The 14,038-nt window shown below is 56.0% G+C and overlaps 1 protein-coding gene and 1 long non-coding RNA gene across 3 annotated transcripts; one reads left to right on the forward strand and one right to left on the reverse strand.

The window, feature by feature from the left end:
- Positions 1-212: 212 nt before the first annotated feature.
- LOC149995756 (tubulin alpha-8 chain) lies at positions 213-12,832 on the reverse strand. Of its 2 annotated transcripts, none has more exons than XM_090257985.1 (5): positions 12,699-12,832; positions 6,570-6,634; positions 5,153-5,301; positions 3,027-3,707; positions 213-695 (listed from the first exon to the last, which is right to left on the reverse strand). In XM_090257985.1, exons 2-5 carry the CDS (start codon positions 6,595-6,597, stop codon positions 402-404), a joined length of 1,152 nt encoding a protein of 383 aa, XP_090114111.1. In that variant the 5' UTR covers positions 6,598-6,634; positions 12,699-12,832; the 3' UTR covers positions 213-401. The 2 variants fall into 2 exon arrangements, with proteins under 2 accessions (XP_090114111.1, XP_090114110.1); XM_090257984.1 differs by having other exon boundaries at positions 6,570-6,792; positions 12,699-12,764.
- On the forward strand, positions 8,875-11,866 carry LOC149995757 (uncharacterized). The gene is made up of 3 exons (XR_016507464.1): positions 8,875-9,298; positions 10,769-10,851; positions 11,633-11,866. It is a non-coding gene; the product is annotated as an uncharacterized LOC149995757 (long non-coding RNA).
- Positions 12,833-14,038: the final 1,206 nt, after the last annotated feature.

Here is a 14,038-nt window from a genome sequence, read left to right on the forward strand (position 1 = left end):
CCATCTGAAATCATCTCGCTCAGTTCTTGCTGGGTTTATGGGGCAGGAGATATGTCTGCCCCAGGATCTTCCCGAGTCCCGGACTTTCCCTTCCCTGGGTGTTACCATTCCCCAGCCAGTAGGCTGTGTTTTGGGGTGGACATAACCTAACCTAGAGTTAAAAATCCCGATCAGGCCTCATCACATGTAACTTGGCTTCACCTTAACCCAGAGACAGTGACTCTCATTTTCTTTATTGACACAAAGCTGCTTTTACCCAAGGGGGGAACAGACAGAGCATGGCCACAAACAGGTGTCAGACAGACAGCAGGCTGCAGCTGGCAGTGTCATCTGTGACAGCTACGAGTGCTTGGGATGGAGCAGCAAAGACAAAGAGACTCGGCCAGGAGGAACACATATATTTAAAATTCCTCCCCTTCATTTTCTTCTTCAAATGAATCCGTCCCCACTTCTTCGTAATCCTTCTCCAGGGCAGCCAGGTCCTCCCGGGCCTCAGAGAACTCACCTTCCTCCATGCCCTCTCCCACGTACCAGTGCACAAAGGCCCGCTTGGCGTACATGAGGTCAAACTTGTGGTCAAGGCGGGCCCAGGCCTCCGCGATCGCTGTGGTGTTGCTCAGCATGCACACGGCCCGCTGCACCTTGGCCAGGTCCCCTCCGGGCACCACGGTGGGTGGCTGGTAGTTGATGCCCACCTGGGGGAAAGAGAAAGAGGAGCAACAGGAGAAGATGCAGGAAGGACTGGGGAATCTAAAGACTGGGAAGGAGGAGGATGGGCCTGGGAGAAGAACTGTTTGTGGGGAGATTCCAGGAGACAATGAGGGTAATGAGAGAGACTTATCAGGGGGGAGGTGAATGGTACATGTTTATCTCTAAAAGGAAAATAGGCTTCCTTTAGAGGCAAATTAATTTCTAGACTTGAAGTTATTACAGTTTATTCTTTCCCAAATGGCCATCTGAAGCTCCTCTTAGCTATGTTGTCAATAAGTGTAGGGAAGTTTCTCTGCCAAGGGTGAAGAGCTGTTTAAAAGGTCACAGAGATATTCCAGAGCAATAAACAGAAAGATCCCAAAGGCTACGGCGATGTTGTCAACCAGGACCCATGGCTCTAGGGAGCGGGGCTTCTCAGGAGAAAAGCAAGGATTCCAAGCAAAGGAAGCTGGTTAAAACCCTTGCCTGGGCCAGCCTGCTTCCCAGCTCTGGCAGCACAGCACGGTCCAGCCAGCAAGTGCACCCCAAGTGATAGCCAGTCCGCTATCCTAGAAATCTTCCTTTTCCCACACACAGCTCAAACCAAAGCCAACCCTGAGAACTGTAGGAACCTGGAAAAAATCTAAGGTGACAAACTCCAGTAATATTTATGAAGTGCTGAGCTCCACAGGGCCATCCAAAAGATGCCTCTTCCACCCAGGGCCCCACGCGTGAACGGCCAGGCTCTGTGGTTCACAGCTTTCCAACGCATGTCTTCTCGGGAGGTGGGGGTGGCAGCAGGCCTTATGCCAAAGTGGTCAGCCCATTACACGGATTCACTAAGGTCTAGAATTCCTCTTAGACTGAAGTGGCATCTTGCTGACAAAGGTGATGCTGAGACGGGGCGAAGACCAAAAATGGGAAGGGGCAGGGCAACACCGCGCATTCTGCTAGATTGGCCCCCGACCAGCGAAGATGCGCTGCCTGCAGCCGGCTCTCCTCGCTTTAGAACACCAGCACCCCTTGACCTACGTCTCGTGGAGACAAACACCCCTGGGAAAGAGGAACGAGAAGGAAGTTCGGCAAACCCTCCCCTGCCGCAGGTTCTCCTGTGACTGCAGGTCAGGAGGCTGGCACCACCTTACCTTTCCGGACATAACCCCACAGCTTCCACATAAGAGAAGGGAGAGAGAATGAGGGGCATCTCCTTGCTGTTACTCCCCCCACCCCCGACATCTTCTCTACTTCTTTCTTATTCATTTTCCTCTTAGCATGTTTTGTTCTTTCTTTCCATTTGAAAGAGAAAAAAAGAACTGCATTTTTTTAAAGATCTTGACTGTTTTTTGCAAGAAAAGTCAAAACTGACCCATAAACCAGGCATAGTCTGGGAGGAAAGATGGCGAGGATGGTGAGGGTAGCGAGGGGTGGAGCCACGAGGAAGAGAGCCGCCCGCCCCTGCGGGGTCCCAGAGAGGCGGGCGCACGCAGCCTTGTGTTTGTAAGTCCCACCAGGGAAAGCCGAGACCTCCCTGCCTGCAGCCTGGCGCTCAGTAAACCTCTGAATTATTGATTAAAGGCCCGACTGGGCAGCACTAATCAATGTAAATGGTGGTGGCTGTTCTGATGGTGGGGTCTGATTAAAGGCCATGGAACACGGCACAGAATGACGACCCAGTTCACGTGTGCAGAGCCGGCTGCACGCCCTGCCGTGGAGCTAAAGGGGTGGCTTCATCAACACTCAACATTCAACTGGCCCTGAGACCCCAGGGTCTTTCCTGGGCCTTCTGCATCTCCCCACAGATATTCAGGTTCTCACTATAAAGAGGGAGAAGAACACATCCTATGTCAAGAGGAGGGAATGACACCTCTCTGGCAACTTGAATAATCTGCATCACTCTACTTTCTAACGTGTTGTCAGATCACAGCGACCTGCACCCCTTCATCCCGTCCATCCCACTGGCCCACGCAGGGGCTTTGCAGCCTGTCCACTCCGCCCTGCAAAGGAAACCTTTCCTGCCTGGCCTTCGAGGTGCTGGCCGGTCTCAGGGCAGGAGCTGTAGCCCTCTCCCTGTGCCACCATGCCCCTCCCTGCTTTCAACAAGCCTGCCCAATAAATTCTCCCCTTATGCCAGGTAAATAAAGCAATGAGTGAGTCAGTGAGTGAGTGAGTGAACAAAAGAATGAATAAAATTAACGCTGCACTTGGCTTAAGCCCCTCGTCCCACATCATTCCATAAAGCCGGAAGCACCCCAGCGCTCACATCATTCTCTCCCATCCCCAGGAACCCCCTGGGCTTCCCTAGCTATCTCTGTCCTCCCTCAGTCAGCAGCTCTCACCTTGAAGCCTGTGGGACACCAGTCTACAAACTGGATGGTCCTCTTGGTCTTGATGGCGGCAATAGCGACGTTGACGTCCTTGGGCACCACGTCCCCGCGGTAGAGCATGCAGCAGGCCATGTACTTGCCGTGCCTGGGGTCGCACTTCACCATCTGGCTGTTGGGCTCAAAGCAGGAGCTGGTGATCTCTGCCACGGAGAGCTGTTCGTGGTAGGCCTTCTCGGCAGAGATGATGGGCGCGTAGGTGACCAGTGGGAAGTGGATGCGGGGGTAGGGCACCAGGTTGGTCTGGAACTCAGTGAGGTCCACGTTGAGGGCCCCGTCGAAGCGGAGCGAGGCGGTGATGGAGGACACGATCTGGCTGATGAGGCGGTTGAGGTTGGTGTAGGTGGGGCGCTCGATGTCCAGGTTCCTGCGGCAGATGTCATAGATGGCCTCGTTATCGACCATGAAAGCGCAGTCGGAGTGCTCCAGGGTGGTGTGGGTGGTGAGGATGGAGTTGTAGGGCTCGACCACCGCTGTGGAGACCTGGGGCGCTGGGTAGATGGCAAACTCTAACTTGGACTTCTTGCCGTAATCCAGGGACAGGCGTTCCATCAGCAGAGACGTGAAGCCAGAGCCCGTGCCGCCACCGAAGCTGTGGAAGATCAGGAAGCCCTGCAGGCCGGAGCAGGCATCTGTCTTGGGAGAGGGAGACAGGAGGAGACACCGTGAAGACAAGCCTCCAGGAAGACCCTCCCGTGGACGGAGGCGGGCAACCCTCTGTCTGCCCCACTCCCTCCCTCAGCATTTCCGCGGGCGTGAAACAAAAGCAGCCTTGAAGGAGTAAGGAAACACAGCAGGAGGCGGACAGATCTTAGGAGCCCGAGTTAAAACTTGGGCCGGCAAACGGGACGCACACGAGCCTCTAGGTCCGTGAAGGTTCGCACCTGGCGGCTTTGTTTGTTGAACCAGGCCTGAGAATTCCAGAACCCCAGGGGTAATGATGGTGCCCGTGGAGAGCCCCCCACCCCCGGCTTCGTCACTGGCTTCCCCTGCACATCTCAGCCCAGCCTCGGAAGGTGGTGCAGGGAACCCGTTTCAAAAATGTAACGGAGTCAGAGAACCTGGGTTTTAATGGCAATTTGCTCTTTCCCACTTGTAAAAACTTGAACAAGTTACTGACTCTCTCCAGAGTTCTGTTGCTTCAGGTTCAAGTGGGACAATAAAAAATTCACTCATCTCCTGGGGTCACCGTCAAAACTGAGTGAGATGGCGCAACATGCTGAGCAAGGACTCGACCTGCAGGCAGTCGGCACTCAGTGTCAGGTCCTGTCACACACAGCAGGTTCAGGGGGTGGCAGAACATCCCCCCGGGGCGTCATCTACAGCCGTTCAACCCACAGGTTTCGACCTCTGGGGAATCAGACAGCTTTCAGACTGACAACCACTGTGACACCTTCTCAAAACTGAAAAGGGAACGTATAAAAAGTGTGGCGTCCTTAGCTCCCGAGTAAAGAACCCCTGATCAAGTCCCACCTTTTCCAGGGCACAGATAAGGAGATGGGGGCTCCAGTCGGTAGTGACACTCACCTGCCACAACTTTCTTGTCAAACCGACCTGGCTTGATTCCTAAAGCTGCCACTTCCCAGCTGTGTGACCAGGGCTAAGTTACGGAACTGCCCTGGCCCACATTCCTTCATCTGCACAGTGCAGGGAGGCGACCTCCTTCCCACCATTATTAGAGGGATTCCATTAAGGGATATATGTACTCAACACTGGCATTTGTGAGTGCTGAAAGGTATCAACAGTCACTTTCTCTCCTCCTCCAAGTTCAATGCTTTGTTAGCCTCCAACAAGCCAAGAGCTTAGCCTTCCTTATGTCTGGAACGTCCCCCAGACACTACCACAGAGGATCAGTAAGTATTAATAGGGCATCAGCCTGCAGGGTTGCCCATGATGTCCAGGCGGAGGAAAGCGCCCCATCCCTGTGGATGCTCCTTCCAGAGTGTAGGAAGAAACTCCCACATCTCGGGAGCTGTCCTATAGCCAGGGCCCATGAGCCGCTACCGCTCTGCACAGACAGCAGGAGTGCGAGCCTGGCCACTGCGGCCTGCCTCGCGAGTCCCACCCCTGCTCCCGCCTACCAGCTTCCTTATGCGGTCCAGCAGCAGGTCGATGCTCTCCTTGCCCACCGTGTAGTGGCCCCGCGCATAGTTGTTGGCGGCGTCCTCCTTTCCTGTAATCAGCTGCTCCGGGTGGAAGAGCTGGCGGTAGGTTCCTGCCCGAACCTCATCTACCGAGAGAGGGGGACCATTGGCCCTTTCCTGTTAGAACACCATATAGCAGCTTTCTGGGTCTCCACATTCCCCCACCTGTAATACTACTGAAGTGAAGTCATACAGTCCTGTAACAAATCTGCGAAAGGCCCAGATAATCCCAGGGTGGCTCACAAGCCAATGCCTTGTGACGTGAAGCCAGCTGCTCTCCCAGCTGGAACAGTTGGGTTTACAAAGCTCCTGAACACACGGGCCAATTGCCTCTCCTTCCTACTGCCTTCACCTTTCTTTCCTGATGCAAAGTTGTCCCAAGTTTAACCTCATTTCACTTGCGTTAAAATGTTCTCGGGACAAAGAAAGATTCAGGGTGATCTGCCCAGGTCCTAGGCTCACCCACCTCCACCTCAAGGTGGTGACAGTACGGCAGGCCTTGGAGTTGCTTCCGAGTGACTGGGAAGCACAGCCCCGCCCCATAGCCTGGTGGAGCGGGAGCGCCAGAGGCTGTCAGGGGCGCTGCACCCCTCAAGCGTCCACACAATGCGGGCACGTGGCAGACTGGATGCACCGGACCCAACTATACCCCCTCTTGCCTTCAGGGGTCCCCTACCCCCCAAAGGAAGCACCCATTTGCACAGTGGCCTGAAAGGGTTACCTGCGCTTTTTGTGTTTGTACGAAGTACCTAGGGCTGGAGTCCCCGAGGTCAGCTGTGCCCAGAAATGAGTGTCCGGGCCTCGCAGGCACCCCTGGGACACTTACGTGTCCCTTGCTTGTTGAGCCTCGGAGCTGAGGGCTGAGCCGGGGTCAGGCTCAGGGAAATGGTCTTGGGGCAGGGGCGGAGGGCCCAGGGGCAGACCTGAATTCCTGTCCTCTAAGATGCAATGGCGGGACGACAGCCACCTCTGGCTGTGCGAGGCGACGCCAGCTATTACTCCATTTTCTGTGCCACACACTGAGAGGTCATAGCAGACCCGTGAGAACAGGTTGCAATTATTATAGGATCAGAAATCTATGCTTGGAAATATTAACTATTTGGGGCTTCATTTGCATTTTCTACCCTTAGCACATTGAGACCTATCTTGACACCTGCATCTGTCTCTGCAGGTTCATGTCGAGGGCATTTTGCTTGCTGTGGTGAGAAAGCAGAGGGTCCTGGTTCCCACCGGAGCTGCCCAAGACTGTGGAGAGTCCCAGGAGCTGGCAGGGAGCTGGGCTGCCCAGGGCCAGCGAGAGGTCCCTCCCAGCCTCATGCTGCTTTCCGGGTGCAGGGTCCCGGCCCACACTCACCTATGACAGTAGGCTCCAGGTCTACCATGACAGCCCGCGGCACGTGCTTCCCATTGCTGGTCTCGCTGAAAAAGGTGGTGAAGGAGTCGTCATCGCTGACCCTGCCGGCCTGGCCACCACAGGTGCCGTCCGCCTGGATGCCGTGCTCCAGGCAGAAGAGCTCCCAGCAGGCGTTGCCGATCTGAACTCCCGCCTGGCCCACGTGGACAGAGATGCACTCCCTCTGGGGGCGGAGGGCAGAGGCTGGTCAGAGAGCCCCAGGCCCAGCCAGCACTCTGTCCTGTGTCCCTGCAGCTGGGGATCTGTCTGTCTCTGCTGCTCTCACCACCCGGGGTGCTGACCCCCGGCCATGCCATCCCAGGACCAGGGTCAGAGAGAGTGGAACACATGTTTGTAGCCACCGCATTCATTTCCGTACCCCATCCAGCCCGTGTTTGATAAAGCCGACCTTTACAGGGTCACTGTGAAGTGAAGCCAGGGCTACCCGATGGGTCCCAGTACCAGCAGCTGAGGAGGGGGTGTGCGTGACAGAGTGTGTGAGTGTGTGTGTGTGTGTGTGTGTGTGTGTGTGTGTGAGTAGGAGCCAACCACGGGGTCCTGCTGGGAGCAGGGCCTCAGGCCCCTAGCACAGCCCACCTGTGGGAGCAGCGGCCAGCACAAGGTGACTGTACGTGTGACTCCCACAAGAGCCCAGCAGAGAAGCATGTGCCTGGTCTGTGGGTTTCTATTCTTGTCCATGACCCTTCCTGGCACTTTCCAGCACCAGGCAACCCAAGCCAGGCACAGAGCCTGCAGAACGCAGGGCTGGGCATGGTGATGCCTGGAGGGCGGGTTGGAGCACAGGAGTTCCGGAAACTTGGAAATTCTCCAGGCCTGGGGGCAGGGTGACTGCCCTGAGAACCATCTCCAAGGGTCAGCAGTGTCAGGACATGCTGCTCCCGAATTCAGTGCTACAGCTAGACACCAACTCTACACCCGTCTCTAGGCCCCTGCCTTTGTGACAGGTGTCACAGCAGCAGGTAGGGAACACAGCCAAGCTGGGATGGCAGCCCTGCACATGCCAGGCTTCACCCACAGCCCCACGTCTGAGTGTTGCCGGTTAACCTACTTGCTGTGCCGTGTGACCCTGGCTGAGTTACTGAACCTCCCCTGTCCGAAAACTGTGAGTCAGCCATGATTGTTGTTGTCATCTTTACCAACATCAATGTCTGCACTCTGCCTTGACAGATACCTCAGGTCCCCATTCCTCTCAACTTCATTGTCAAGTCTGTTTTCTGTGTTCACCTTAGGACTCAGTTCTGGCCTCAGAACAGCAGCGCCGCACAGCCGGGAACTACTCACAACCAGCGCGCTATAAGCTGAACTGCACCTGCACCCAGCACCCAGCCTGGCCTTCTGAGGAGGCATCCGGAGCCCAGGGGTCCTGGAAAAGCCTAAAGGAAGCCTCCTCCCTCTGGCACCTGGGTGACTACAAAGCCGCCTGGGCTGTCACTCCTATAACAAATATTTATGGTGCTGTTATGTGCAAAAGGCCTGAAAGGCACTGGGCCGGTTCCTATTCACCCTCCAGGTCTCATTAGAAGTCCCTTCCTACCGGCAGCCTGGAAAACCAGACAGCACAGGGCCCCTGGGATACGCTCCCACAACCCCTTTCTTCCCTGTCACTGCATTTATCACACAGTTAATCGTTGCCTGTTCCCGTTCTGACTTCCTGGGCAGAGGGAGTCAGTTCTGGGGGGCAAGGAGCCCTGGTTTACTCACTGAACCCCCCGCATCACGCACAGGGCTGGGACACAGCGGTGCTCTGTGAACAGAGAAATGATCAGCAGGAAGACCCTGCCCCAGAAGGGCTTCTGTTCAGTTATCAAGGCAGAGAGTGGCCAGAGCCTAGGAGCCCATGGGAGTTCAGAGGAGAAAAGAACTCCTGGCTCGGTTCCTTGGAGGAGGAATATCTGCAGAGACCTTGAGGAATCTGGACAAGCCCACATGACCTTTTGAGCTGGATTTCAGGGCAGTGCAAACAGGAGGCAGGAGAGTTCAGGGCAGGTCCTGCAAACGGTTCATTCTCTGAGGCGTGGGCCACAACGGGCAGAGACACCTGTGCCGCCTGCGACCACCCTCCTCAGGAAGAGGACGGTGTTTTGTAGAATGTCACACACACACACACACACACACACACACACACACACACACACACCCCTCTGCAGCCTTCCAGCCCTTCTATAATCCCACTGCAAGAAGTCTTTCCCTCAGTCAGCCTCGTGCTATTTCTGCTTTATGGTCAGCCCCATTTGCTCTCTTCTCAGAGGACTGAGGTCAGCGTACCACGGTCCCCTGCAGAGGGAGGCTCTGTAGCTTTGATGATCATTCTCAAGTACTGCAAAACAGTAAAACACAGGAACTGACTCAGGCCAGTACCGTGTGCCGTGAGAAAACCTGAGACCGGCCCACACACCCCTGACCACCTGCACGGGCCGGGGCCACACACCGGCTTTCAGGAAGCATATTATTACAGCCAGTTATTTCTACTTGTCAGCCTGGGATAACAAGTCACCTAAGCTTTAGGATCTAGGTCAGGCGGGCCAGGAAAGCAGCTCCAGCAGAGCTCCAGAGGGATAATTAAAGTGACAACAAGTATGACTCATCAAAAGTGGATTGAATCATCTCTGCCTACGTGGGACGACTCCTAACAAAGAACAGATGGCCAACCCGAAACAGTGAGGACACTTGTGAGTGCAGGGAGCACATAGTTGGGGCAGTAGGCGGGGTGACCAGGCCAACTTAGGGAACGGAGGGCAGGGTACTAGACTGGCTGCAGGAAGCCCCATGATGCCAAAGGCCCTCGGCGGCGCTGGCTGGCACTGGGGGCAGGTGCAGGTGTAGAGGATGTTCATCTGCTGAGCACAGTGTCCCTTCCACAGCTCGGTATCTGGAAGACATTCTGACAGGGAGACTCCGAGGCTGCAGACACCAGGGTGTGTGTGTGTGTGTGTGTGTGTGTGTGTGTGTGTGAGAGTGTGTGTGTGTGTGTGTGTGTGTGTGTAGGAGAGTTGATCCACTTCCTCCCCCCAAGAGGCCCACTCACCCCTATCACTGGCCTGCCTGCAGCAGCTCTTTCCTCCTCAAAAGTTGTTGAACTTGTCATGGTCCTTTCAAGGTCATTCAGGGGCCCCTTGAAAGAGACCTCAGCATACCCAGGAATCCCCCTGACCTGAGCCTGGGAGATTCCCATGAAATCGCCCCCAGAGCCTTCACCCCAGCCGTGGCCTGGGGTCAGGGGTCAGGGGTCGGGGCACTGCTCACAGGCGTGGGCCCTGAGATCCCTACGGAGAACCTGCACTCCAGGGTGGGTACAAACGATGCTGCCGCCACGACCCATAGCCCCTTGGAAACCTCAGGCACCGCAGACCCGGCCGAGCTCACAGGGGTCGGAGGAGGACTGGACAGAAGCAGGGTCCATCTTGCCCCCACAACACTGTGCCCCCCACACACCCGGTTCTGCAGGATGCCGGCTCTCTGCTGCCTTGGAGGTCAATTCCGGCCAAACTCAGCTGGTGCACCCCAGCACGGAGGGAATACAGGCGCAGGGGCTGCGCTGCGCATGCTCTCAGGCCCCTCACCCAGACCCGGTATCTGGACCCTGGGGTCATGGACACAGGCTGGGCTTGGGCATCTGGCCAGGCTTCTCCACGCCACTTCCCAAAGAGGGTCAGAGCCTCAGCTCCCAGTACAGCTGCTTCCAGGGTCACTGGGCACAGATGGGAACGCTCAGTTAGCACCTCAGTTATAAATGTCTTAGCCAGAACATACACGATTGCGGGATTAATGCTCCTGAACAGAGAGGCAGTCTCCGCCCCCTGCCCCCCACCCTCCACAATGCACGGTTCTTCCTGCCAGGGTGGGTTCTGCGGCCTAGGGTTGTAGACGCGTCATCCTAGCCTCTCAGGAACGAGCCCGGGGATTTTTAGCAAGAGATTCTGTGAGTGGGAAAAGGTCAATAAAAAAATGTTTCCCCATCAAGACAATGCTGTCCGTGCACCTAAATATTCTAAGTCCATAGAACCAGCTATACAAAAACCAATGTTGCAAAATAAATAAGATGTTCTTTTTTCAAAATATTCAACCATAGTTTTCAGTTACATCTAAGTCCTTTAGCACATTTAAATGAGGTTTTAACTGTGTGAATTTTTATTTTCCAGGTATTTTCAGAAACCTGCGTATTGAACTCACATCAAAGGTGCTCCCCGGGCAAGGTGATGTGAGCCTCTTTTAGGATGTTCAGGTAAAAACTAAAATGTGCAAGAGAATGCACTTTGAAAAGTACAAAGCACTAGCTAATGATAGGTATTATAAATATTAAATGTAAATTATTGAATATGTTGCCTAGGATTTGTTTCTAAATAATAGGGAGAGAAGGAAAAGAAAATAAATGAGGCAGGAGTCACCATAAGTAGTAAGGGTTGAAATTGGATGAGGCCTATGAATGGGCTCCACTCTACCCTACCCCTCTTGTTGTATACGTTTGAAGTTCTGTATAATAAAAAGTTTAAAAGCAAAGCTACTGTGGCTCAGTGGATTGAGCATCGGCTTGCGAGCCAAGTGTCGCTGGTTCGATTCCCAGTCAGGGCACATGACTAGGTTGCACATCAGGTCCCCAGTTGGGGGCGCAAGTGAGAGGCAACCACACAGTGATGTTTCTTTCCCTCTCTCCTTTCCCGTCTCTCTAAAAATTAAAAAATAAAAATAAATAAATAATTAATTAATTTAAAAAAAAAAGAGAACCATTGGCCACCTTTTAAAAAAAACAAAAAGCAAAGCCAGGTGGAGCTTTGCAAATTTGAACCCTGACCTTTCTTCCTATTGTAGGAGAGAAAACGCAGTCCAGGGAGGTTAAGTGACCTTCTTGAAGTCACACAGGTTGCTGCAGAGCCAGAAGTCGAAATTCTGAACTCCCTGTCTGGGCTCCTATGGTCCCACACAAGAAGCCTCAGACAGAAGTGGGTTTCTCTAGCCCCTCTCTGGAATAATACCCCCCTATCCCCCTGCCCCCCAACCCCAACCAGATCTTCAAACTCCCAGGTGTGTCCTGGAGCTGATCAGCAGAGGGGCAGGCGGAAGAGTCTGCAGCTGAAGACAGCAGAGCTGCGGCCCAGCAAGAAGGCTCTGGGCCCTGGCACAGCGCGCAGAGGCTGCGGGAGGATGGGAGGTTCTCCCCTGGCCAGCTTGTCACTGACACCTGAATCCAGAGGACCTGACCTTGGCCTGAGGAACTGATCATTCTGTCCCCTTCCCCCATACAACCCTTCCAACACCCTCCCTCCTGCGGAAATCCCGGGGCTCTGGACCAGGAGACTGTGGGCTCCCGGGGGTCACAGAAGTGGATTGGAGGTGACTGTTGCCCACCCTGGGCTAGGGGGTGCGGGGAGGGATGCTAGAGGGTGGGTCTAGGGGCGTGAAGAGGCCTCCTCCCCAGCAAGTAAGGTCCGTGTGTGGGAAAGGAGGCAGATGCTACGAGGGGTAGCAGGCCTTGCTGAGCAGCTAAGCCAGGGTCCCCTGGCTGGGTCACGCTCGAAAACTGGGGAGTTGGCGCTGTGCCCAGTGCCTGGGAAACGGAGGGACTCAAGAGGGAAGTGCCCCCAACCCAAGTCAGATGGTGGGACAGGAAAGGAGAACTACCTCAAGCCTGAGGCGACCGCGATGTCCTATGTCCCCTGTCACATTCTGGGACAATGACACCAGCGATATGGTTTGGTTGGGCGATCTGACTGGCCCGCTCCCATAGCCGGGGCCCAGCCATTCGAACCCCTGGCCTGCCCGAGGCCCCCACTCGGGTCCCTGAGCTGCCCTGTGGGGATCCCACAGTCTCCCCTGTCCTGCTCTGGGATCTCCATGTTCTCCCCCATTTCACCTCCCCCACTTCAGGTCCCTCTGAGGTACAACCTGCCCCAGGTGTGTCATTTCCCTCCACGAAAAACGTTCCGGCACCAGGTGTCTTACGCCTGAGGGTGCAGACGCACCACTCTACCCTGAACTGACACCCCTGGAGACTTTCAGCCCTATAGATCTACAGCGATGGGTCCATTAGCCCCCACGGCCCCAGCCCCCCGCCCCCGGGCGCGGCAGGCTCACCATCTCGGCTGCGCTCTTCGCTCACTCGCCTCCCGGCCGGGCCTGCCCTCCCCAACTGCTCCAGATACGGCCGCCTCCGCCGCCGTTGTGACACGTTGGGCGGGAGGGGGCTGGGGACAGACATGCTGGGCCCGCAGCTGCTCTCCGGCATCACAGTGCCCAGGGAGGGAGGGGCCCGGCAGGTCACAGTGGCCCCGCCCCGCGCCGGCCTCTCCGTCCAGCCCCGCCCTTGGGTCCTGCGCGCGGGTCCGGGGCGCAACCCTGTTTCGAAAGAGCGCTCCTCCACCCTGGGAGCCAGGCCAGGACTATTCCAGCTCCTCGGGAAAGAAATGCAAATGCTGTTAGACAGCGCGTTCGTCGCTTCGCAAACTTCCATTCTCTTCCTGCCGCGGTCGGGAGCTGCCACCAGGAAGGACCGGCCCAGGCAGGAGGGGCAGCTGGCCAGGTGGAGGTGACGGCCTTCCTCCGGACCCAGGCGCGGGCAGCGAGGTGGCCGCGGCGCAGCGCTCAGCTCGGCCGCCCTGCTGCTCGGAGGCGTTGGAACGGGCCTGGCACCTGCCTGCGCTCTGCAAACCCGTTTCCACCCACAGCGAGGTCTGCCGGGTCACGGGAGAGTTAGGTGTGGTGACACAGAAAGCGAGTGCTTCAGCTCTTCCTGTTCCCACTGCCTAGCAGGGCACATCCCGTCCAGCATTGTTTCCAAATCTGTTTCTTGATCCATCGATCATCACTCGCTCCTCCTTTTGCACCTGGAAGTACAGAACACGGTTGCCTCTCTGCCCCCTAACAGGACCTTCTCTCGGACGGGCAAGCGATGTCCCCCCTCCGTCCCTCTAGCTGCAGAGGGGTGGGTGAGAACCCCTGCCCTCACACGTGATTTTGGCCACTATTAAACCTGCCTGTACTTCCCCTCTCCTTCCCCCAGTCTGGTGGTGGGCTGGGTGATTGTCAGTCCTTGGTCTCGCTGCACAATTCGCCCAGGATGCCGACGTGTGTGCCCACGCGTGGACGCCACGCCCCTCAGAGGACGCACCTGGGAAGCTGATGAACCGGCTGTAAGCTCTCCACCTGTAAAAGCTCTCCCTCCCCCTCCCAGGAGCACACCCGCGCCTATCCCCTCCCCCTCCCCGACAGGCACACCTCCCCTACACTCTAAGGGACTCCAAGACTTGCAACTAGGGGAGCAATGGGCAGCTTCTCCCAGGCTGACCCCCTGGACCTGTCCCCAAGGCCCCCCTTTCTCTGACTTCCCAAGGAGCTCAGGCAGCGCCACCTGGCTCTCCTGCTGCAGCTTCTACGCTGAGCCAGTCCCCCAGCTTTAACGAACGCACCCTCACAGT

The sequence above is a fragment of the Furipterus horrens genome, unplaced genomic scaffold (genome assembly GCF_987537825.1).
Source record: "Furipterus horrens unplaced genomic scaffold, mFurHor1.1.pri manual_scaffold_12, whole genome shotgun sequence".
NCBI lineage: Eukaryota > Metazoa > Chordata > Mammalia > Chiroptera > Furipteridae > Furipterus > Furipterus horrens.